Source organism: Anneissia japonica, unplaced genomic scaffold (assembly GCF_011630105.1).
Source record: "Anneissia japonica isolate Jap-2015-1 unplaced genomic scaffold, ASM1163010v1 scaffold287752_len1182401_cov188, whole genome shotgun sequence".
In the NCBI taxonomy this organism is placed as follows: Eukaryota; Metazoa; Echinodermata; class Crinoidea; order Comatulida; family Comatulidae; genus Anneissia; species Anneissia japonica.
The window spans coordinates 81,270-107,664 of NW_022687544.1; the positions used below are offsets into that span (position 1 = coordinate 81,270).

General features: G+C 33.5%; 1 protein-coding gene across 6 annotated transcripts in view; it reads left to right on the forward strand.

Annotated features, from left to right (window-relative positions):
• Positions 1 to 26,395, forward strand: part of LOC117119419 (nuclear receptor coactivator 7-like) — a 65,099-nt gene that overhangs the window by 14,703 nt on the left and 24,001 nt on the right. The window contains exons 1-4 of one of the 6 annotated variants that reach the window (XM_033264244.1): positions 6,476 to 6,602; positions 8,192 to 8,343; positions 13,629 to 13,708; positions 25,458 to 25,565. In XM_033264244.1, coding sequence (XP_033120135.1) covers positions 6,556 to 6,602; positions 8,192 to 8,343; positions 13,629 to 13,708; positions 25,458 to 25,565 — 387 coding nt within the window. In that variant the 5' untranslated portion in view covers positions 6,476 to 6,555. Of the gene's footprint in view, positions 1 to 6,475; positions 6,603 to 8,191; positions 8,344 to 10,847; positions 10,996 to 13,628; positions 13,709 to 20,126; positions 20,146 to 20,531; positions 20,764 to 21,008; positions 21,104 to 25,457; positions 25,566 to 26,395 lie in introns of those variants that run through there. The other 5 variants (XM_033264272.1, XM_033264261.1, XM_033264251.1 and 2 more) reach the window with 5 other exon arrangements.

The window sequence follows — 26,395 nt, forward strand, 5'->3', positions numbered from 1 at the left end:
GAATGATTGTTTAAAATAGATAAATATACTCAATAAGTGTTTTGTTTTATTAAACTTAAACTAAACTGATGTTGAAAATTTAACATAGCACGACCGTCTAGCAAAAAATGGGGATTTCCCTAGGCCCAGCTGTCAGAGCAAGAATACGTTGTTAACATGGCGGTAGCCAGCAGTTTACACGCATTTCCAGTTGTTTGTTGTTTAATAATCGGCCGAAAAAGATGAAGTTTCTTTATGTGAACATTTATAAATAATGTCAATGTTTCAAAATAATTAAAAACTTAACATTATTGGAACGGTTTGGAGCTTAAAAATAGGTGCGGCTTATACACAGGTGACACAAAAAATCGTGATATTCCCGTCCTAATTTGGAGGGGGGGGGGCAGCTTATACACAGGTGCGGCTTATAAACTGGAATATACGATATCTAGAACAGGGGTGGGCATAAAATTTGCTCGGAGGGCCAAAGTAAATTTTTGATTTAACACCGAGGGCCGCACCCAAATTTTGATGTTTCCAGTGAGCTTCCAAAAACCTCCAAGCACTGCTTTTACACCACTTTATTCTCAGTTTTAATGTTACTTTTTACATGATTGGTTTTGGGCCGTAAAAAACAAGGTGTTTTCTAGCCAATTTTGGTTGGCTGGCCCCAAACATAGGGTTTTTAATTAATTGTCGTCGGCCGCAAAAAAATTGTTTACCCGCGGGCCACACTTTGCCAACCTGTGATCTAGAACCTACATCAACTGAGATTCTTGTTCATGCTTTTGTAACATCAAGGCTAGACTGTTGTAACTCATTGCTTTATAGTTTGCCAGCTAAGAATAGCGAGTTCACAATGCCTGCTTGGTCTCTTTAAGCCTGATGAGGGAACGTGTCACACCTGTTTTAATGCATCTTCATCCTGTAACACAGAGAATCAGTTTCAAGATTTTGTTATTTATTTTCAAATCTCTTCATAATTCCTCGCCAATGTTTTATTTCACAACTAATTCATCCTTATATTCCTAAGCAGTCTCTGAGATCTAGTTCAGAGTCTCTACTTGCTCATTCTATTCGTCTGTCAACAAAGCATTATGGCAATCGGTTTTTTTTCTTGGGCTTCTGTCTTTCTTTAGATTGCTTTAATTTTTACAGTCCAACAGATGACTTCCAATTGTTGATTTTAAGGCAGCTTTAAAAACTCACCTTTTTAACTTTTATTAGATTTTTTTAAATTGTTAAGTGCATTGAGGATTTAGCATAATGCGGTATTATTATTTTTATTATTATTATTATTATTATTATTATTATTATTATTATTATTATACCAACTAAATATTATATGGCCAATAGTGCAGTGTCTGTAATGTGTTCTATTTTAAGAATTACAAAGCTTCCAATTATGATGTTGACAGGGCTCCGCATAAATACTATGAACAATTAATGGATCAGGGATGTCATAGAGATGTTACCAGCTAAATTGGCCTTTTCATGGAAGTACAGTAATTATATTCTTCTATTGTGAGTACAAGGAAGAAGAAAATTACTGGTGCTGCCAGTAGGCCTATACCAGAAGTAAATAAAACTGAAATTTTTCAAAATGACTATAAACAAGACCAGAATAAAAACCTTTAAAATCAGAAAACCCATTTCAAAAATACATCCATGTCCAAGACACTAAAGGCCCTTTCAGACAGAAAATACCGCAATAATACCCTAATCACGCCGCCGTTATTGCCGGCGCAGACTCTTTCACACAGCTAGTTAAAATCCGGTAATAATACCGTATCCTGTCTGAAAGGGTTCTCGCGGAAAGGAGTATTTGATGTCTGTGGCGCTTGTGCTTGTTAACAAAAAGGGCGCAAATTTTTGTTTACTCCATTAATCCAATATGGCCGGAGATGAAGTCGTAAAACTGCTGCTTTGCAAATGTTTTTTAATGTTTGCTATGTTTGCAATACATATAAATTGAGAAACAGAAGGTTTCTAATGCATTTCGTTCAAGTGAAGAAAGAATTTAGGAAGCGTTTAAGGCGAATGAGATCCAAGCTCAACAATTTATAAACGTTCTTTACGTATGTAGGCTAGGTGTATTCAAGATTGTTTCTCTTAATAATGGTAAATCTGCAAACGTGTAGCTATGTACCATGCACCATTGTGGCTACAGTGATGTGATGTTATGCTGATTGGGGTTAACTGTCAAGTCAAACTTTGTCGTGCACATGAGAAAGTGACCGAGCGCGGCAGGGCGGATACTGGGGGGGCAGATACTAGCTGCAGCACTACAGTAGCTGCTGCCAGGCTTGGGCCGTAACCCTATTGAATTTCGCACGCTGGACTGTGGACAAAACATTTGGAAAACAATTTATTTATCGTCACCTCCAGCTCCATGGTCATCCCATACACAATATTTTACCCAGCAATTTGGTGGTTGGTAAAAATTGGCGTGGACAATCCAGATGGTAAGGTAATTAGATGAGTGTCTGAATGGCATTAAAATGTATGTACCAGTATGTATGAGCCCTAAGATAAATGAACAGAAGCTTGGAGTTTGGACCATATAATTTCAAATACTATGAATGTCACTCCAAATTCCTTATGATGATTAAATAAAAGTGAAACGTAGAATAAAATGGACTTGTCAATTTTTGGAGTGACATTCATACTATTTGTACTTAAACTCAATGCTCATCCTAATATTCTTTCATCATACCATTGTATAGTACTTTACAGTCTGTACAGTTTTCTTTTCAATTCAGCTGTTGTACAATTTTGTAATAAACCTTGAAATGAATAATCTGATTTTATAATACAGCTGTATATTCTACTGTACTCATTGATTTGAATTTTCTATAGCACTTAATCCAGTGTTTGAGTGCAACTGGTAATAGCAACGGTAATATAAACAAATTTTGACAAAAAATCGAGAAATACAATATGCATATCGCTGGTAAAGCAAAGCCAAACAATAAAATATCTGTGGGTCGCTAACTTATTGGCATCGTGAATGCTAGATATGGTCGCAAAATGCATGTAAAGAACACCATTCTGCGATCCAACAACTAGAAAGAACATGATAGAAAGGTCCATAAAACATACAGATGTTTGAATAAGAGTTAAAATAATATTTTGTTTAGTGGAAGAATGCCAGCGATTAAAATAATTTGGTTTTTATCGAAGGTAAATTCAGCTCTGGCACTGTTGGTTCATGCTAGCCTTGGCAACGCACAATGGCAGGGGATAGCTAGGCCTAGGTATTGGAAACTGACACCAGATCTAGTTTACAAATTTTTCAATTTACAAACACCCCTTGGTACGAAGGGATACGTAAAATGGACGTTTTACTGTACTACTGTACTAGTTTATATTTTAGTTACAGTAGTTACTGTTTGTGCCTTTTGTTAGAACTGGACTATGCTGATACAGTTAGTTGTCTCAGTGTGTAATAGGCTATTGACCTAATTTTTTTGAATAGGTGATGGTAGTCTTGTTAACTCAGTCATTTTGACCCTTTCATTTGATTATGCCTTGAACCAACTTGAACTAGTGAGATTAAAGATAGGAAATAAACATCGAAACTAGTCTATTGTAACTGAATTAACCACATAAACAATGTACCTCTCTATTTCTAACCTGTCAATGAGGAAGAATCGGATTACAGTATTCAGAGTTCCTTTCTCAGTATGTTAACATGAAAGATTTGCCTCACTTTACTTTGGCTATGGGAGGAGGGTTTCTTCCTTTTGTGTGAGTTGCGAGGTGGAAAATGCTAGTTGTGAGTGTCCGACTCACAACTAGCACTTTCCCACTCGCAACTTGCATTTTCCAACTCGCAACTCACATTTTTTCCAACTTGCAACTCACACTGAAGTAACACTCCCATGGGAAAATCAATTGGATTTTACATTGTTGCTTTAAGTTACTTTCCCTTGTTCTTCGGTATTTAATAGGACTAATTGTTAAGCCTTTTGTTTTTGTTTAATTCTAATTTTGTTTAATTGATACTTTTGTTAAGCTTTGTGTAAGTTGATTATGTTTTCTTTAACTCAAGCAATTTGATTTTTTTTTTTTTTTTTTTTGCACCACAGTATTTTGTTTAACCCATTGCTTAGTTTTCATAGGTACTTTTGTTAAGCCTTGTTTAAATTGATTATATAGTTCTTTAATAAGAGCAATTTGTTCTTTTTTTTTCCTTTCTTAGTTTAAGTTTGACTGCACCACCTAATTGTGTGTTGCCACTGTTATAAAAGTGAAATGTCAAATAAATTATTATTATTATTATCAATCAGCCAGTGGATTTATAAGGCTCATTATACAGCTGTCTCTAAATGTTTCGATTTTTTCAAAGCGTTTGTCACTACATTAAAGTTGGGTTCATGCACTTGAGTGATGGATTAAAAAACCTGGCCTCAAGGTTGGAAAACCAAACTTCCATGAAACTTGCAGGATTATTATTATTATGCACTTGTCAATTGTAGTCGAGCCGGGAATGTACACATAGTTGTGTCCCCGTAGTGCCGGGACGTACCTAAAATTTACCCGTAGATGTAACAGGCCTCGGAAGGGCCGGGAATTTTACACGTTAGAGTAGCCGCGGTTTCGGGTGTGTAGGCCTAGTGCTGTCAAACTGGGTCTGGTCCTACCTAGCCTACACTGGGCCTAGGCATTCAGTCAGCAACTACTGTGTGTTTTGGTAATTAAAAAATCACCCAACCGGTACTTCAGGCCTACCATCATGGTTTCATTTTTTATAGATAGGGTATAAATTAAATGATCAAATTTGAACCTCCAACCACACAACGCCGAGGACCAATGTGGCGGCGTGTGTGATGAGTGTGTTGCGTGAAAATTGATCTACACTGACGAATCTAACGACGTCTGAATTCGATTTAAATTTCAGGTTACTGAAAAGAATCACCCGCAGGAACATACTTTGAGTTTTGTTTGGTGAAACTTGGAAGCTTAACTTTCATTTTATTGAACAATTACTGGCATGTCATTTTAATCAATTTATTATAAGGCCTAAACAAAAATTTGTTTGTTTGCTGTCACATTGTTAAAGTTTGAATACAGGGGCGGTTGGGAAAAAGTTTTTTTTTTTTTCGTAAAATCATAGAAACATCGTGAAAACTGCGATTGTCATTTTTTTCACGAAAAAACGATTATATTTTTGTTTTAAAAAAAAATTTTAAATAGTAAAAATTTTCATATATAACACGGATCTGTGCCAAAATCGACGAAAAGGTGGTTTACATTTGATCTTTTACTCTTTTGGAAAAAGAAAACCTGCCCCTAATTTTCAGAATATTTGGGGCGGCAGATGACGGCAAACAATCTCCATGGCATGACAGTTCATTTTCACGGTATCTGGTAGGCCTGTGCTTGTTGTTTTGTTATTTCTTATTACGAATCGTCTGATGTTAGAAGTTGATTTTTGTGTTTGGACCGAATTATACGTTTGGAATTAGGAGATTCGGATTTTCAGAATATGTGTATTATTTTAAGTAGTATAAATAACTATGTTTTAAGTAACAAAATCACCGAAGAAATATTGTTTTAGTGTTTCCTTTAGCGTAGGAACGATAGTTTCAGCGTGTCATGTGCAAGCAATAATCAAACTGTTTGCTTCAAAACTGTCCAACCATGTCCATATGCATGCCCAAAACGATTTAATATATCTGGGACTTTCCACATGAAGTTGACAGTGTCTGTAGATCTGTACAGTACATGTATGAGATGTCCGCTGCTCGAGATTGTAATTACTTAAGAAGAGCCAAGGCCTAGCCTAGATGAGGATTTGTTTACAGCATATAAAAATTTGCTTTCGTCATTTTGGCGAATGATGCAATTTGACATTGGCGAATGGTTAGCATCAGTGTAGCCGTAGTTCAAATGATTTGTAGTCACACAAGTTTAATTATGTATACCCGTTTGAAACCGCCCCCTTAAAAGTGACATTGTCAAATTACTACTGACTTCTTTTTGTCTATTATTTTTAAGCATCTTTACAATTATACATTTATGAACTATTATTTGTAATCAATTCTAGTAAGTATATATCCTACTAATAAAATTTTACAAGTAGCAACATTATATTTCATAAACTCAAGTAGTTATCACAGGCCAATTGTTAAAGACAGTTTACAGCAGTAAATTGTACCAGAACATTTTTCAGCTTTAATCATTTTAGTTTAGTAGTGACCAACTTCTATGTTCTTCCTATGTTGTATATAAATATTGTTTGTATATGTTTAAAACTAAATAAAAAAGTATTCATTAAAAAAAAACCTTAAAAAAATATATAAATGCAGGTGATCTGTCTTAAATCGTATTTCTTTGTATTAACTGTACATGATAACAACAACAAGCAACAATTCACCATTGTAGTTGTAATTACTTATTTATATTCAGACCTTTAAAGGGTCATGGTTCATGGATTAGGAGGATGTTTAAATACTTTGAGATTTAAGGTCACCCTGTGGAATTGAATTACCCATAATGCAAGGATTATTCTTTAAAAACAAGTCTGAACAATATTGAGGTCAGTTAAGTAGTTGGATTTAAACGGGAAACATGGTGTATACTAAACAGAAACAAGATGCTTTCTACTTCACTGTTCGGTAAGGCAAATTTTGCTTAACTTGCCGTATTGATTAAACCACCAGCATCTTATTAATGTAACTTAGTATGGTTGTCAGGCCAGTCAGCTACAAACATTATTAGATTTATTTACACTGACTTAGTTTGATGTATTGTAGTAAAAACAACATTGACCATCTGATATGTTTCCTATATTGATCTATTCAAATGGGATAATACTGCTTTCTAGAAAGAAGTTTCCCACCTGTGTACAGGTGTATGTTTTTTATTTTTAACATTTTGTTTCATACATTACTAGGTTGATAGAATCGAAGTCAAAAATTGATATACTTAACAATAATAATGATATTAATTCATCTATTTTGGAAAAGTGTTTACAGTTTTATACATCAATAACAGTGTTTTTTTTACCCAAAATATTTTAATGTATAGTACTCAGGCAGGGTTGATGACATTGTGTGAACTTCATGCTCACAACATGCTAGCAAGTGTGATTGTACAGTATGGAGGCATAACCTTCAGGTACCGTAATTATTGGTCCCTGGATTTCTGCAGCAGTGGTGAAGGAATTGATTTTCTCATGCAAATAAATCCTAGCAGCATCATAGGGATTTCATACAGCAAGCTGAATCAGTTCCTGCTGTAAACAACATGAATTCACAAATTTCTAATTGATTTTAATAATGATCAATTGAAGTTTTTGTGTGATTTGACATTCTGTATGAATGAATTTGAGCAAAATCAAAACAATAATTTTTCTTGTGTGTTTGTTCTTTTTTGACGGGGTTTAAATTTAAAGAAACTACTGTTTTTTTCATGTACACATCATTTTGCTGGCTCAAATAGACAGCATTGTCCACCTAGCACAATTAAATACAGTGTTTATCATGATGTCAGTTCAGTGTTTTTGAGGTTTTAATGTCCTTATATTCAATTTGATATAGAACTTGTTTACTATTTGATTTAAAGCCCATCTGTCCTTAAATATGGAAAAAAATTTTGATTCCTGTATATAAAAAAATATTAAGCCACCACATTAGTAATGGACCTGTAGCTTGGTTTAACACTTATCTTCCAAATCATTAATGTCGGTATTATTTTGTCGCAACTAAAAATACTCCATTCTATAAACTTAATGTGCATTCATCTCTTTATAAAGCATCACAAAAATATAATGTATCACAATACACTTTATTTTGCCTAGTTTCAGTGTTATTATTTTTTGCTGATTTCAATGTTGCTCAAAATGTTCTTACTGTATTTTGTTCTTATTTTTACATATTTTTCAAACATTAAAAATGTACAGCAGTATATTACTGTAGGGTGTTACATAGTCACACCTACTGTAAATAGGGTGCAGAAATATTTGTTGGTTTTTTCTATTGAAAAAAAAAAAAAAATAAAAAATTGACATTTTACCTTGTTCTTATGTTGTTCTTAATTTTCAAGCAACTTCAGCCTCAGTGTTCTTATAAAATGTGTTTTTATTTAAAAGAATGTATTGTAATTTATTTACTGAAATGTATAAAAAACTATTTTTTTCAAAATGAAACAAAATTTATAAAGTTGTATTTGTTTATTAACAAGATTGTTACTATTTATGTTATAGAAACGGCATCTTTACACTACTTATTAAGAAAGAAGATGGATCAGAGATTTATCTGCCAATAACTATGGAAACTATAGATGGTTCAGTGGCTTCACACCCGTTACCCTTACCAAGCATCAGCAATCTTGATACTAGAATCCGTCATGCATCAGGTAAGACCCAGCATATTGTCCCTTGATTTTATGTGTTAATTTCAACATGTGGTGTAGCTGCGTAGGGCTTTATGTTGGCAATCTGCAGGTCATTGGTTCAAGTCTTTCAAAAAGTTGGTGAGGGAGGCACTTGTTATTTGTTATTTGTTATTTTTGTACACGTGTCAAAAAATACTTAAATACGCATACAGTCACACACATAAAGAGTCGTACAGTAAAGCATCCAGAGGACATGACAACCAATATAAAAACACAAGGTACAGTATGAAATTCATTAATTTTTTTTATTGAAAAAAAAAAAAAAATCAAAAATACCCTATATATTGTATAGTAACTGTTAATCTGATTTGCTTGTGTTTTCTGTTTTCAGGCATTTTTGGTTTTAGGCAAGATATCACATTACAAGACAAGTATATTATTTAAATTAATCATTGGATCATAAGATACAACCAGTACCTACAGATTTAGAAAGATTAACGCCAGTATTTAGCCATATTATATATGCCAATAATTGTTTACATTATAATTAATAATAATCAGCTGTTTTCATTGTACACTATATTTGTTCGATAAAAAAATAATGTATTCTTGATTCCTGTCATTCCTATATTGCAAACATTCACGTCATAATAATAAAAAAAAAACACTATCCATATTTGGTATTCCTATTCTTGGCACTGTTTTTAAGGTTTCAGTATTTGGGATAGCTATCCTGTGCCTCCTTCGAGGTACCAACACTCACTTCAATCTGCAAAAAAATAAAAAAATAAAATATTTGTGACAATTTTGCATTTCATTTCATTTATTTTGAAAGGTAGAAAGTAAAGTCAAATCCCCAGTGGCACCAAGAGTCCGGGCGATAAGGGAAAGTGCCCCGGGTCAGACGGGTCTGTGCCGTTAGTTAGCGCTAGGCAAAGAAATAAAAGTCCATGAATCAGAAGGCTGTCCTTCAAGTTCAAATAAAGTGTGCAATGCAAGGCTACTTCAGGAAAAATATAATATTCCTGCCTTGATTGATACATGAATGGTCATATGATCGGACTATCCACTCGGAAAATGGGCATATGGCTCATAATGGTGAGCAGGAGTTGACGTAAGGATTTTCCGATGTAGGCCTACGAGCCTAGGCCTATGTAGCCTAGCCTAGGCCTAACTCATCGCGTCTATATTGACTGAACAAAAAGATCGGTCTGTACGATGTTTTAAGCTCTATAAATATGTTCATATAGTCGGTTTGTAACAAATCTGCCTTTCTGAGAATTCTGAAGAACGTTTTAAGTTTACTACCTATTCCAAATATAATAGTCAGGTTTCCTATATAATAATTAATATAGGCCTGGCCCTAGGCGGCCTAGTAGTAGTAGGCCTACGCTAGGCCTAGCCTAAGTACTACTACTAGTAGGCCAGAAGTGACTCGCCATTTCATTGTCGTACATAACTGCTCCTCTGCTGAGTTTATAGCACCATAGAATCGTTCATTAAACAATGGTCATCGCTTTCTTCAAATGTTTTGGCCCACAAACATCGGAGAACTGCATTAGAGTCGGTTCGACTTAATTGTCAACATTTTCACATGTTTAGAAATCGTTTGTTTTGCTGTGACGCTGTCTCTAGATAGCCTCGTTTTCAGTCGCGGTTACGATTGCTTCCGTGCAAAATTGCGTTTGTAAACTTCGAAACGTGTCAAAATCGACTTATAGTAACCACACAATTTTCGTGCTTGAGCGGTTTTTTGCGTTGCTTGAGTCTATAAAATGCGTCATATATCGTCATTTCGCGTTTTCAGACTAACAAAAAAACACCAAAAAAACGAAATTTCGAAAAATAACAAATAACAAAAAAATCGACGCGGGCCCAAAAATCGACGCGCGCGGGGACGGGAAACAAGCAATTTTTGTTACTTGGCCTAAGCCACCACATTAGTAATGGACCTGTAGCTTGGTTTAACACTTATCTTCCAAATCATTAATGTCGGTATTATTTTGTCGCAACTAAAAATACTCCATTCTATAAACTTAATGTGCATAATGTGCATTCATCTCTTTATAAAGCATCACAAAAATATAATGTATCACAATACACTTTATTTTGCCTAGTTTCAGTGTTATTATTTTTTGCTGATTTCAATTTTGCTCAAAATGTTCTTACTGTATTTTGTTCTTATTTTTGCATATTTTTCAAACATTAAAAATGTACAGCAGTATATTACTGTAGGGTGTTACATAGTCACACCTACTGTAAATAGGGTGCAGAAATATTTGTTGGTTTTTTCTATTGAAAAAAAATAAATAAATAAAAAAATTGACATTTTACCTTGTTCTTATGTTCTTAATTTTCAAGCAATTTCAGCCTCAGTGTTCTTATAAAATGTGTTTTTATTTAAAAGAATGTATTGTAATTTATTTACTGAAATGTATAAAAAATTATTTTTTTCAAAATGAAACAAAATTTATAAAGTTGTATTTGTTTATTAACAAGATTGTTACTATTTATGTTATAGAAACGGCATCTTTACACTACTTATTAAGAAAGAAGATGGATCAGAGATTTATCTGCCAATAACTATGGAAACTATAGATAGTTCAGTGGCTTCACACCCGTTACCCTTACCAAGCATCAGCAATCTTGATACTAGAATCCGTCATGCATCAGGTAAGACCCAGCATATTGTCCCTTGATTTTATGTGTTAATTTCAACATGTGGTGTAGCTGCGTAGGGCTTTATGTTGGCAATCTGCAGGTCATTGGTTCAAGTCTGAGTCATATTACTTGTATCCTCAGTGCCCTTTCGTCATCCTGTGTTTCATAATTTTCATGAAAATATAAAGCATAATGTCCTGTGACTTTCACCTTGCCCTTGTAAAATATAGTGCTCAGATCATTAGTTTGTTTCTTTCGTATTCCTGAAAGGATACTGTGAAATGTTAACTTGCCCTCCCCCTACCCCTTAGCCTATGTTTTGTACTCTACTGTCATAAAAAAAGTCTTGGGTTAACTGTACATACTTGGATATGAATAAACCCCAGAGTATTTAGCAAGTTTTGCATGATTAATTCTCCAATTAAGACAGAAAAATAAAACTTACTGAATATTCCTGAAATGCACACTAGGGATAATATTAATTTAGAAAGTACATAAATCAAATTAGAAAATATATGATTAGTACATTAGTGTTAGGAAAGGGTCTTCCTATTTACTCATTAATACAAGGAAAGAGAAAACCACTATAACGACTTGAGATACAGATACATTCAAATCAAATCATCTAACTCTATACTTACACAACCAGCAGATACATTCCTAAAAATGTTTGCTATATTAATAATACAAAACATTTTTTTATTTTGAGTTTTTTAATGAGAACATACGGTGTTGTTTAATACACAGTTATTTCATATCATGTTCATTCCTGTCTTCAAATTACTCAGGTCCATCATTCAGTTCTCCATTCTTTATTGTTCTTTTGGATGGTTGAAAACCAATAATGATAGATATTTTCTATGGAATCATCTTTCCAATTTCATTAAGCCATCTTCATTTTTGTCTCTAAGCTTTGATTTGTATCCCTAATTTTTGTCATAAGTCATCTTCATGTCTTATGTTGTTTTTCTTTCTTGTTATTGTCTTGTACTTAAAATTGGATTAGAAAGCACTAGTATACATTGCTGCTGTGGAAATATAAGACCAATCATTACCAAACTGAGTAAAATTCTACACTATCATAGCATTGTTTGTGGGCCACTTCCCCAATTACAATTAATGTAGGCATCAAAAACCATGGTTGAAGCCACTATGCTAAACCACTTTCTCCATTCCAGTGTTAATTGTTTGTGTAAATTCAAAGCCTACAGGAATAATATTATCTTATATTACTCTTATTTTAATAGACAATTTTTTTCTTATTTTCAGCTGTACAAATTAAGAAATTCTTTTTTTAATGTTTATAATTTAGCTGGCATGGCGGCATGGAAAGGAACTGGCCACCCTACCAAAAAATAGCGAGGCTTAGTACGATGGGCTAACAGACTCATTCCCTTCAATAATGAATATGGGACTGCCTTTACCTTTTAATTCAGTTGGCAGTATATCTTTAATGACATTCACTGACAGACCTTTAATATTTCATTAATAGACAGTCTCCTTGTCTTATGTCTTTGTGTTCACAAAGTCACAACGCCACAATTATGGAGCAGAACACAACAAACAGCCATCCAAGTCTGTTGACCAGCTAATCACAGCTCAAGTTACAGCCAAATGAAATTCGCAAAACATAACCACAAACTTGCATTGGAATTATTCATAATTTACAGACAATTAAGTTTGATTAAGAAAGACCTTTATATTTTGTATACCAAAATTTAATTTAAACATAATATAATATTTATTAATCATGTACCATAGTTCTGCGGGTGTAAGCCCACCTTCTACTTTATGCTCACTTTCACATACCAGCTTTTCCTCAGGCAAGAGCCCAAGGTATGGTTTGAATGAGTAGCTTAGCTGTCAAATATTGGCCTTGCAGTGGCTAAAAAATTGCCTTTGGTTGAAATGGAGATTCCCCAAGTACAAGTCCACCCCCCAAAATTAGCCCCAATGTTCAATGGAGGTGGGTCTGATACCGTTAGGATGAGATCAGCTTCGCTCAGTTGGTTAAACTGGTTGTAGCCACTGTGTGTGCGCTGAACCGTTGAGATCTCCAGGTCCCCGGTTCAATTCCCATAATGTTCTCCTTGTGTTTTAGCTAAAGGTCTGAATTAAAAGCGACAGTAGCACACCGTCTTTTGGATGAGACATTTAAGCCGTTGATCCCATGTGCATGTTAAAGAATGCAGTACACGCTTCGGAAAAGTCTAGGGCATTGTCTCCTGGTGTACTGCCAAATTCACCACCAGAAGGACCCCACTGGAAGCAAGTCTTCGAACTTAGTGGGTTATCCTTGGTGTGATTCTCACCAAATGTACTCCTATCCTCCTAACCACTCTACCGTTTAGGCTTGGTAAATGTTGTAATTCAGCAGATAGTGTGGATAGGCTAGAAATTGTGGCCAATACTAGAGGTGCGAATTAAGGACTACTGTTTTTTGTTATGAATCATAATTAATATTACCCATTAACTTATTTCCAGTGTGGTCCTTCTGGTGTTGTGTTGGCAGTACACCGGGAGACAATTCCTTCTGTTTTCTGAATAGAGTACTACTGTACTTTCTTTAACATGCACATGAAACATATTGCTCACAGGACCAGTGGTTAAAAAGTTTACAGATTTGAACATTATTATATTTTCAGATCCAGGGAAATCGAATCGACCACCTTTTTCAAAACGCAAGAGTTTAATTGATCAACCTAAAAACACTATTGAGTACTCTGTAAGTATTTCATTATGACAAGATCATGTTTACTTATGATTTATTTAACTGTCTTCAATTTGAATACTCTAATGTTTTTGTCAGTGGGTAACCAAGTAGTCATGAGCCATTAAACCAAAAAAAAAGAAAATTGTGTTGCCAATCAATAACAGCATTTGTTGTCAAATTGATAATGTTTGAAATATAAAGAAACTGCTTCAATAGAGTAGCATTTTGTTTTTTGTTTTTCGATAGCCAAATTGTGAAGTACTGACCATTTTTTACTTTCATGTTTAAATGTGAAAAAAATGATTCTTCAAACATTCAAATAAATTGTTAATGTTTTTTTTTTAATTGCCAATTATAATAATAATAATATTGAACAATGGTAATTTTTCTTATGATTGGTGTGTAAAATGTTTTCTCAATGAATTTACAGAAAAAAGAAAAAAGAAACTGCTTCAATAGGGTAGCGTTTTGTTTTTTGTTTTTCGATAGCCAAATTGTGAAGTACAGTACAGTCATGAAATATTGCACTTTTACCTGCGCGCAGGCTTCGTAGATATATCGTAGCCTGATATAAACAATCTAACCTGCGCGCAGGCTTTGTAGCCTGATATAAACAATCTAAGCAAGGCTACGCGAAGCGAACCTACGAAGCAAAAGCATGTTGTTTATTTGTATGTGCAGAAAGACTGCTGCAGCTTACTGGAATAAACAATGTATTGTTTGATAATTTGTGAATGGCAAACACGAATTTAGACCGTTAATTTAAAGTATGGAACTGTTTTTCAATAAGAAAAACGTACACTTGACTTCATGGGAGTCTCCTCTTCCACTCGCTGTACACGACAGGGACTTGTTTGTACTGCTGTATTATTTTTTTTAATTAATTAGCCTAGGCCTAGCTTATTTTTCATTTACAATTATTTTACCTCATTTAAAATGTCAAAAAATGATGTCCTCAATGGCTGTCCTCAATGGCAATACATACATGTGAAAAGATTGTTCATCAAATGATATTTTGTAGTCTTGATTTAGTAAGATAAATAATAAATATAAAGGAGAATTAACGTCCGTTGGTTGTAAAATTACCGAATGTCACATGGAAAAACCAATGGAAAATAAAACTTAGTCAGCATTAGACGAGAGTCAGAGTGCGCGCCAATCAGAACACAGTAAAGTGTGTTAAAGGTTAACCTCGTGGCAAATGTTGAAAAACTGTGAGCAACAGTGAGTAAAAAACGGAGTAAATGCGGTCTAGCATGACTAGCCTTAATTCGGCAAGGTAGTGATTTCTATACTTCCATTTAGTATTGGATCGCTTTGCAGGTTGTTCTGCTTCAAATTACGGTAAACAATAAACAACGTGATCTGTAGAAATCGTAATAATTTGTACATGATTTGTCATCAGTATTATTTTAAAGAAGAAAATTCCTACTACCAGAAGAATAATATCAGATCAAAATTCTCCGAATTGGAAAGTTTACCAGTATAACTACTGTCTGCTCTCCTCCTCTATAGGGGAAATGAAATGTAGGCTGTACGTAAGCCTAAATGACATCGAAATTCGAACATACTGAATGCCCACTAGGTTACCCACCCAGCTAGCGAACTAAACACAGTTTTAAAACATGATCGATTTAATAATAAGGTAGGATATAACAAAACAATAAAGTTCTAACATTGTTTATTTAGTAAATTACAACATTGCTTACGCGTTGAAAGCTGGTAAACTATATTTCAATATTGTTTACGCATTGATTATCAGCCCGACGATCCAGCCTACGATCATTGCAAAGCTAATTAAAATAACAATGACCTTCGTAGTGGTTCGTAGCTATGTTCCAAACGGTACCTACAAGCAGGCTACGAGTGGTTACACACAGATACGAAGCTATATTTCCTGACTGTATTGTGCTGACCATTTTTTAAATGTGAAAAAAATGATTCTTCAAACATTTAAATAAATTATTAATGTTTTTTTTTAATTGTCAATTATAATAATAATAATATTGAACAATGGTAATTTTTCTTATGATTGGTGTGTAAAATGTTTTCTCGATGAATTTACAGAGCAAGTTGAATTTTATAATTCAAGTTCATAGGTCAACACAGGCTGTATTTTAACGTTAGTGGCCCTGACGTCATTATTGTCATTTATTACAGTGGATACAGCACTATAGAAAACATTCAAACGAACTGAGACTACAAAAATACATCTGCTTTTATTAAAAATCTAAAAATAGTTCTGTCAAGTCCTTTCTAAAATGTATTACTGTATAATGAAACCAATGTAAAATGTGATAATTGTAATTTAAATCTTTAGAATGTATATATAAATAAATTGCACTTTTGATTATCCATTTAATTGACCAAATGACGAAATCAAAGACAGTGTTTGTAGATTATGTTAATCACCATTACAATAAAGTGAGCCCTCTATATATGAACTCTACCTTGGTGGCTGTGAAGGTGATGACTGAATGTATTCAAAGTCATTTTGTAGAGTACTAGGTCATCTTCTGAAGGTTATAATTGAACAATGACTTCCTTAACATTATTGCTGGAAAGGTTTACTATGAATTTGTTTACATCCTAGAAATTTAAAATTCAAAACATTAACACTAAAGCTGTTTGCTTGAAAAATATTGTTGTATTTGTTTAATTCAAATTGGTTGCATTTTAATATTAACTGTTGAAATAGGATTCATATGGAACAGTGTTTTTCGAAAATATTTAAAAAGACCAAGTATCATAAATAATCTTAGACTTTCATTGGTTGTTGAACACATTTGTCATGGTAAACAGCCAACCAGTCTGTCTACCTATTTTAATTTTATCATAGACTATACCATACACATAAGAACAAGACAGTTTAATGCATGCTGTACGATTCCTTTTAAAAGGATCAGTTTGAAACCAGATGTTCCTTTCTAAACAAAAAACAAAAAAAAACAATAACATTGTTTGTAAACACTGCATGCGTAGGTGTGCAACAATGGACTAGCTGGGATATGCAGGGTTGCCTTGAAATTTTTGAAAAAAGGAAATTACTGTAATTAAAACCAGAAACTTTTGCGACATGAAACTTTCACAAAATTGATAATTTCGGCCGTTTTCGCGACATTAAACTTTCGCGAATTGCAGAAGGCCTAAATTTTATTCATGAGAGGAATACCATACAATAGCTGAAAATATCGTATCATGAGTTTTAGGCCTAGGTGAGATAGGCCTACAGCCACCGTCTAGGCTACAATAGCTAGGCCTTGGCTAGGCACCATAAGCCTGCAGCCCTCAGCTGGCTGGAGGACCAGGACTTAGCTGACCATCCCAGGCACAGTTTAGAAAGAGACAAGTTTACACACATACAATACTCACTCATACGATATTCCTAAATTTTGTATGGTATTCAAGCATCCTACAATGAACAGTGTTTATCAAAATATGTTTTATTAACAAATTATTTTTCTACACATTGATTGATGATCACTGAACATTGTGGTATGTCATAGTGCAAAAATAAAGTTTCTATTTTAACTTCCTAGTATACACAGCGCGGTGGTTGCACATGGCAATCACATGCAGTGACGATCAGAACCTCCCTGATCAGTATACTTACTTAGAATAGGCCTAGAATTTATTAATTTTTCGAGCTCAACATCGGAGTTTAAGGTCAGAATAAGGATTCAATAATTGAAATACATTCTATTATATCAAGTTTATACCATTTAATAAAATCCACCAAAATAATTAAATATATACAATATTTAAAATGTTGTTAACTCTTCCCAACCATGTTGCAATTTGTGGGGTTCCCCCATTTAGCTAGGCCCTAGATCGGCATTGCATCGTCGTCGGTGAGTTTAGGCCTTGAAATACCGATCAATTCTTTCTGTTTATTGTTCATTCGGCTTTAAAAAAAAGTTGAAATTAATTTTTGGTGTAATTTAGTGATTTATAATGACCAAAATCTCATTTCTGAAACATTCACGATGATCAGATAGTACTCTACCAACCTTTTTTGAAACATAGAAAATGTGACCTGAAAATTATTCGCAGCATAAAACTTTCGCGAATCTGGACCATTCGCGAAAGTTTAATGCGCACGAAATTTCCTGGTTTTACAGTATGTTTTTTAAGCCTGTAATTTCAAATTCCAGCATTCACCACTCAAATATAAACGTAACCTAGCCCAGGCCTACAGTAATTATAAACAAAATCAATTATTTCGAAGCTGGTGGAGAAAGAAGTGACTCGGATATTCTCCTTAGCCAAATTATGTCACTTTGTTCAAATGAACCAAGCCACCTGCTATGTGATGATATTAAGTCTTCTAGTATTCTAGTACAACATCAACAAGGATCCCCTCATGGCCCCCGCTGGATCCGCCACTGCTTTTAACACTACCACCAACTCCTATTAAGGGGATAGGGACACTTTCTGAGTGCAAAATGGTCAAATCAATATAATTTAATCTCTATTAAGGGGACATGGATTATTTTTTTATTGTATCGAAATAAAGTAGTCACAAAATAAGGAAAAAATCATTCAAATTTATATTTTGAAACCTTTTGAGCAATATACTTAACATCAAGCCATCAAATTTTTTCCTCTCAATTCTTTTGAATGGACATTGTATGCCTAGTGCATGTGTCACTTTGTATAAACATGGGGGTATAATAATTTTACACATTCATGGTATAAAACAGTCTTGTCAATTTTGATCATTAACTATCAGGATTTCTTGTGTATTTTCATAAGATTGTATCTATGCGTACAGCCTATTGGCAATTTGTTACTCTATTTATAGTATTCTGTCTTGTACATCCAATAGAAAGCTCAATATTTGGTCATTATCATTGCACTCAATCAACAAAATCGGGAACATAGAAAATGTTGTAGTTTTTAATTACATCTGTTGATTTCATATAATGAACTATTTTTTGCATTGCAAATTATTGTTATAAATTATGATTCAACTGTAACTTGTTCTTAATCAGATCATATAATGGATTTAGGGTACCTGTTTTACAAGTGAAAGTTGTAAATGTTAAAATTAGACAGTATTTTTAGTTTCACATTTTGCCAGACTTAGATTCCTTACCTTAAATGGATTGGGTAGAGTCCCCAAGGCTTTAATGCCCAAAAATCCCTTAATTTAAAAAAACGACCAATTAAAATCTTTAGGAGCCATAAATTCCTGGTGGCCGTCTAAGATGGGAAGGTGTTACGCTTGTATATTTTGAGATCTTTAGATTTTCCTGTAGAGAAACAGAGCAGTGCAATTTGTACGGGACTCACTCTTAAATATTTCTATACGGGTAATTGCCGCATTTACGGGAGGTATTTTTGAGGAGCACAAGAGTGGGAATTTAAAGAAGAGTTTCAGCATGTATAAGGTTTATTTTCGAGGACTTGGTAGCACAAGTGTGGGAAAAACCCAGGTAAAATTGGTAGTTGAAGTCCCTGCCCTGTCCCGTATCAAAGTAGCATAATTTTTCACACGATTTTAGCGAAGATTTTTTGCCTACAGTAAACCTACAGTACTCTTGATAAAGAATGGACAGAATCGCGGTCTCATTTACCATCGTGAACCAGTACAAGGTTAATTTGGTAGGTTACATAGTAGTTCAACCTTCACTGGATTTTGGTAAATGGTAGTTCAAGTCCCTAATGATTTTCAGTTAAATAGGTAGCGCAAGTGTCTCATGTCTTGTAAGTTTGGTATACAACTGAGCACCCCGGGAATTTGTAGTACAAATTTGCGGACAAAAAGTGTACTGTCTGCGATCTGACTGTTCAACTACTTGCTCATGGAGTTCTGCTAATGTATTGTAGGTGGCAATTCTTAATTGTCGAACTAGTAATTTATGTCGCCATATAATTCAAGTAAAGAATACTGTGTGTGTTTGACTTCACAATTTCGGTTGTTACTCTGTATATTCTCTTATTGTGTTTACTATATAGGCCTAGTTAATAATGACGTTATGTTATTTTGTTGAAGTGTTTGTACCTGCCATAGTGATCCAATGTGATTTTCTAATAAAAATTAAATAAAAAAATAGACTAGAAAATATAGAGATTAATTAAACAGTTTTTGAGTATTATATGACTTTGGATCTTTGAAAATCAATTTTTTCCCTTTTCCAACAAATCCTGTTTCCTTTAACAGAGGTTTATTTAAATTAGTGACTAATCCTGGCCTTGACTGAAGAGAGAAAGTTCTTGTTACATTGTGATCTACTGTTGCGTTTAGAATGCAGTGGGTGTTATCAATCATTTTACAATATTTATTCAATATATCTGAATTGTACATTACCAGATTTTTATTCCAGATTTTTATTTAAAGTTAACTTCATACTAGAAGGAAAGAAAATTAAGTGTTTTGTGTTTCCGTATGAGGTCAGTCATCCTAAGTAGAGTAGATAATTTACAGCAGCACCATTATTCCTACAGTAAGTGTTAATCTTTTACCAAGAAGTATGATCCTGTTATAGTAGATACTACTTGATCTCATTTTCATGGTAGTGATGTTTTATGGAAACACAGCATAACTGCTGTTTTGCAGTCTAGCAATTATTTTATAATTAGATTACTTTTATTTCCATGAAGTAAAAGTCTTGCTATTGAAAATAAATAAGGAACTTACGTATTGGTTGTGCAATATTACTTTTGAATATTCCTAGTTTTGTTTGCAGTCCTAGATGTAGTTGCATTATTTATTGGAGCAGTTTTTTTTATTGATCATACAAAAGCAAAACCTGTGCATGTGAGACTGGCTTTGTTGAATAATTCCTGCTTTTGTCTCCACCTTTCCAGTACAGCTTTATAAGAGGGGAATTTCCCATTTTGTAGCCAGTCGGGCTAGTTCTTATTTGGACTCAATAAAAAGGAATTCATTGATTACACTGTACAGAAAATTGTTCCCATGTTTTTGTTTAAAATTGGAAAAGAAAGTACAGTAGACTAATTGTGACTAACTAGATGCAGGAAGAATTGCAACACAGGATTTTTTTATTCATGAATTGAAAATGGATCATTTAACAGTGCTTTATGTTAAATCAGTATCTGAGGTAAGCTTTAACATATAGGGAGGTTCTTTCCACCATTAACTTGGTAGTGAAGGTCCCTTTCCAATCCCAGTAGTGTTGTTTTTGTCAAGTTACGTAAGCTCTATGGTGGGTTCGTAAGCATCATTGTACTCTGTTAACAACATTTATGTTTAGAATATCCCATCCTATATAATGGTTGCGAGTCAATAATTGGATGTGAATTTAAAAAACCATATTTGACTCAAAGATACATGTTTTATCCTCAGGTTAACTTGGCAATTCTCACCTAGTTTGGTTACCATCGTCTTGAGTTTTATAGTTTAAATCGTTCATCATGTCTTCAAAACTAAACATGACAGTTGTAAGTGGCATCATGTCTTTGTACAGTGCAGTATTTGTGGCATATTTACCTTGCTTATTAGATACTGTAGGTAACTTAGATAGCTGTATTCTTGCATAGAATTTACCGATACTTTGTTTACATGATATATTCTGTGTTATACCGTTTTTACACTGCCAAATTAAGAAAAATCCTGTGTTCATTTTGAAGTGATACTGGTACATTTCCCATTAAACCTTAACAAAAAAAATGTTGGGTTAAACTGGAGCACCTTTGTAATTTTAAAACTTGATTGCTTATTATCACAATGCTTGTGTTGCACGTACAGTTATTGGTGGTAGAAGCTCTAAGCATTTTGAAATTTTAAAGGCTAATATGTAGTTAATGTTAAACTGGACACTCACTTTGTCGTAAGACGAATTCAACTCTGCTCCCTTTAAGCGTTAGACGATGCGATGCTGCCTGTTGATTGTTGGTGGCAGTTTGAACGGATCGTCATTAAAAAGCGAACCGTTGCGCACGTCATGGCGTTGCATTCTCTGTAGAATTTTATTTTTATTTTCATTCTGGCAAAAACAATTAACAATATAAAACATTACAAATACAAAAAAGAAAAAAAATATCAGAAATTCACAAACAGAGAATAATCAGGTGACCCAGGGAGCAGCAAAAGTGGAACCACTGTCATCTTAGAGATGTGCTGATCCCAAAAAAAAAAAAATGAATGAATGAATAAAAAATAAATAAATAAAAGGCCAACAACCGACAGGTGCAGCAAGTGTCCAGCTTTAGAGCCTCATCCTGTAAAAGACAGCATTTTTTTTTCTTTCCGAGGTAATATGATTTTTTTTCCTTGAATAGGGGAGGGGGGATAGATAACTGTCTCTGACAGTATGTCAATTCCTGATTGTGTGTGCAGTTTTACTTGCAGTGTAAAAGTGCATTATATTGTTCGCATTTAGTCTTATTAATACTTGCTCGATTTATAGTGGCTATTAATTATTAAAATTCAGCACACAAATGGGTTAATATTAAATTCAACAATAATAACACATGTATTGGAAAAATTGGTTCAATACTTGATCCTAATTATCTTCTACTGTTTAACCACATTATTATTTGATTACAAAGTAATAATTACAATACAGAATTTTACAAATTCAGTCACGGTATAGGAAGGAAAATGTAATTAACTGTTATTTATTAAAACCTTTTTTGGAGGAAAAAATAAACGCCTTGGGGTATTTGTTCGAGGGAGGCGTTTTTTTTAAAATGTGGCTCTGGAGGGTGAGTTTATTAAATGGAGATGATATTTATCTAAATAATGTTCAATCAATACTTATAAAGGGCTAGAGTACAAGCTAATAATTGTTACTAAATATTTTGAAATATATAATAAGCAACAAACTATGTCAATACAATTGTCAAATTTACATGTTCAAATCAGTCATCAAATATAGTAGTTTGAGCTAAATATATAACTAGAATGATTATTTCTTCTATTTAAATCAAAGAAATAATTCTTATGAGTAATTACTCACAGAAAATATAATTTATAGTATCATTGAACACTGGGCTGCTAAATCACTCATGTCTTTACTGGATATGATTAATTTTTTTCTTTGGTGAAGGGAAAAATAACAATCATAATTCATGGTTTACTATTTTAATACTAGATTAAATAATCAGAAACATTCCTATATTTTATTTAAACATACCTTAAGTATTTATTTTAAGGAAATTATATGGCATGGTTTCAATCTAAAATACTGTACTGTTCAACTCAATAAGCCACTCAATTTTGTCAACTGGTCATGTAGTTATGAATATTCTAAAGGATATTGAAATTCTAGAAAAACATGGTTATATTTAGAATGTATAATTACTGTTTGTCTGCGGATCCGGGAAAAAAGGAAAATAGAGGAACATAACAATATTATTTTGATTCCACAGACAACTCAGTATATCATTCATCTATCCATCTTATTGTTTTTCCTGGTGAAATTATTTTTACTTTAACAGAGAGTCCTGTTAAGATATTTTGAAAAAATGCTTAAAAGTTATAACAACTAATTGAAAATGATCATGTCGTCATCTTAACATGAGATGGAGATTATACAAAAATAAACTTAACATTCAAGTAATTTACACAATTCTACTACTAAAATATACAAAGTAAAACAACTTAAATATTTAGATTATTTTAAAACTTTTTAGCTTATAATCGCACATGATAACAGTACCTATAATTTAATCAATTTCAATGAAAACAGATACTGTAACGTCATTGATTAGCTTGAGTTTCGAGTGTACAGTACAAACCTGGACTAACGCCTATAGTATGTTATCTGATCAACTACTTAGTTCAACCATATCATTATATTCTATTTTAATTTCATATCAGCTTTCCTATCGTTGGACATATCATTGTCATCCCTTTGCTGGCTAGATTATCAGTTGTCTGTAACTTGCCTCTCACTAAAGTATAAAATATGACGGATTTACTGGTTTTCATAACGTTTGCCAAGTTACGCGTTGTGGATTATGTTGATCAAGTCTGTAATTACTTTTCACACAACTAAATTTATTTATTACTTTTTTTGGGAATTTTTATTCAAAAATAGTAGGAAGTAATTTTGTATTGTAATCCTATCCATTTATGTGATCATTTCAATGTGAATCCATAACAATGTCTGTTCTGTTGCATCGCTAGTTTTTTTGTTGTTTTTTTTTCTATAGAATAGAATGCTTTCTCAAAACAAAAAAAAGCATTTCATTTCATGTAGAATTTCATAACGGTACCTTTATGAGTATGATAATTCATCCTTATTGGCAATTGCTTATTTGTTGGATTTGGAAAGAAATATTTAATAGAAAACCAATTTCATAGATTTATGAACTGCTGTAAACGGATGGAGTTAATGTGATGATGACTAATGTACTGTGGTATTCCTATTGTGTGCATGGCAGATGGGCTCATCAGAAGTATATCTCTTCTAAGAGAAGAAAGATGATGGCATATCTGCCCTAATTCTAGGCAGAATCAGCACCAGTATTTGACAGAAGAGTTCTGAATACTGTGCTTTACAGTCTGTCACAGATGGTCTAGCCTGACGGTGATTTTTTAGCCATCGAAAATGTAGTATAAGCCCTATGCGTGCGGCCGGCCAACCATCTTTGGCTAGAAAACACCTTGTTTTTTTACTGCCCGACACCGATCATGTGTATATTAAAACTGAGCATAAAGCAGTATAAAAGCAGTATATTAAGGTTTTTGAGTGTGGCCCTCGGTGTTAAATCGAAAATACACTTTGCCTTTTCGACTCATTTTCCTTCAGTATCCATGTGTTAACATGACTATTTTCTTTGTTTTCAAACTGTATTAATAGTTTTTATAAAAAAATAATGATAAACAATTTTATTGCAAAATTCATAATTCGCTTAAAGTCACTAATAACCATAATGATAGGCTACAGTTGAACTTAAACATGATAGACGTACATTAAACAAATTAACATAACCATCTGTCTGGACTTTTAAAATGCATGGGGGTACTTAGGTTATTAACTAAAATAATTCCAACATTGTTATTATATTAATTACATAAAGAGTAATGGTTTCTACTGTACCTGGATGATTAACATGCTAACTGTAAATAAAATATAGTGACAGAAATAACAATTCATTTATGGCATGCTCAAAATGATAGAATCACATATACTGTATAATACTCTTTAAGAGCCTAGTTATTATGCACTTAATGAGTTTTACTTCCATCTGTGAAGAATGTCTCCTAACTATAATCACCAATACTCAAGCCTCATTTAAAGTCAGGCTCCTGAGGAAAAAAAACAACTTTTTGATATGTTGTAGAACTGGGGAACAGTGAATGAGATACAGATTTCTGAATATTTAAAAACTAAGGGGAAAAGGGGCGTAACCACACCTTTTTTAGACTTTTTTCCCCTAGTTTTTAAACATGAAAAAAAAATCTGTATCTCATTCACTGTATCTCATTCACTGTTCCCCATTTTTGCTTTTTCCAAGCAAATTTTTTTCTGTCTTTTAAAAATTTGTTCTGTAACATCCAAAAATGGTTTCCTCTTCAGTGTGACTTTAAGGGGATTAGGTAGGTGCAGGGCTTATAAATTGTTTTCAATACAAATTTATTTATTGTCCAAAAAATGGAAATAACATAAGCTCATGACTGCTCTTAAATAGGCCTACTTCAAATTGTAATCTCGTATCCCAGCTGGGTAGAACGAGTACTCAACTGTACTTAGCTGTAGTCCCTAAGCCTTGTGAAAAGCATCAAGTCTTCCAATACCCATTGCTGATTTGTTTTGAAATAATTATTGTTTTCTTTGTCTTTTAGGTGAATTCCAATGATTCCTTGGATAAAATCGCTGTGCGATTTGGTATCACTGCTTCGGAACTTGTCCGACTCAATCACCTCAACTCACGGATGATCTTTCCAGGACAGGTAAATCTCTGTCTAGATTATCAAATTTTCTTTGACAAAAAATGTTGTATGTCCATATGATGTGCCTGTATATGGTCATGATATGACCATATTTAGGCATGTCACATGTTTTTGTCAAATAACATTTTGATAGTCTGGACAGGGCTCAAAACTTTTATGTAGACCTACATACCACCTAATCTCTCAGCTATTGGAATTACTTTATGGAATAATAATTATGCTCTTTGACTTGAAAGTATAATGAGAGAATTGATAGGTAGATTTTACAGTAACATCTTCCAATTGCGAACCTCCAATTTACAAACTCTCGATTTTATGAATCAATTTTGCAGCGATGACGTCATTTAACTCCAAAATTTTTAAGTCTTCAAAAATAATATAAAATGTTACATCAACTAAGAAAAAAAACAAACCAATAAAGTGATATAAAACTAAGTTTAAAGAAGGAATATCGATCATTTTCAGGCGATATATTATATTTGAGCTGTGCGTTCTTATTCAGGCATATTGTGCAGTAAAGCTCACTTTTTGTTTATTGAGGGGCGCTATTCAAATTTATTCGCGATCATTTTGAAGGGAATAATAACACTCGTTTTGGTCATTATTGTCATGTTTTCATTCGGAAATCACTTCAAATGAATACTTCACAGTGAGCACAGGAAATTTTGGCTAACTGTAAAGTATTATTTTGTTGCAGAAAACAGTAAAATGCAAGTTATATTTTGTGACAATATGTGGCTCCCAAGGCAAGGCAAGGCTAGCTAGCTAGTACTTTGTATCATAGGCCTAGGCCTACCCTCACCACACTGAGATGCTATGAAACTTTGGAC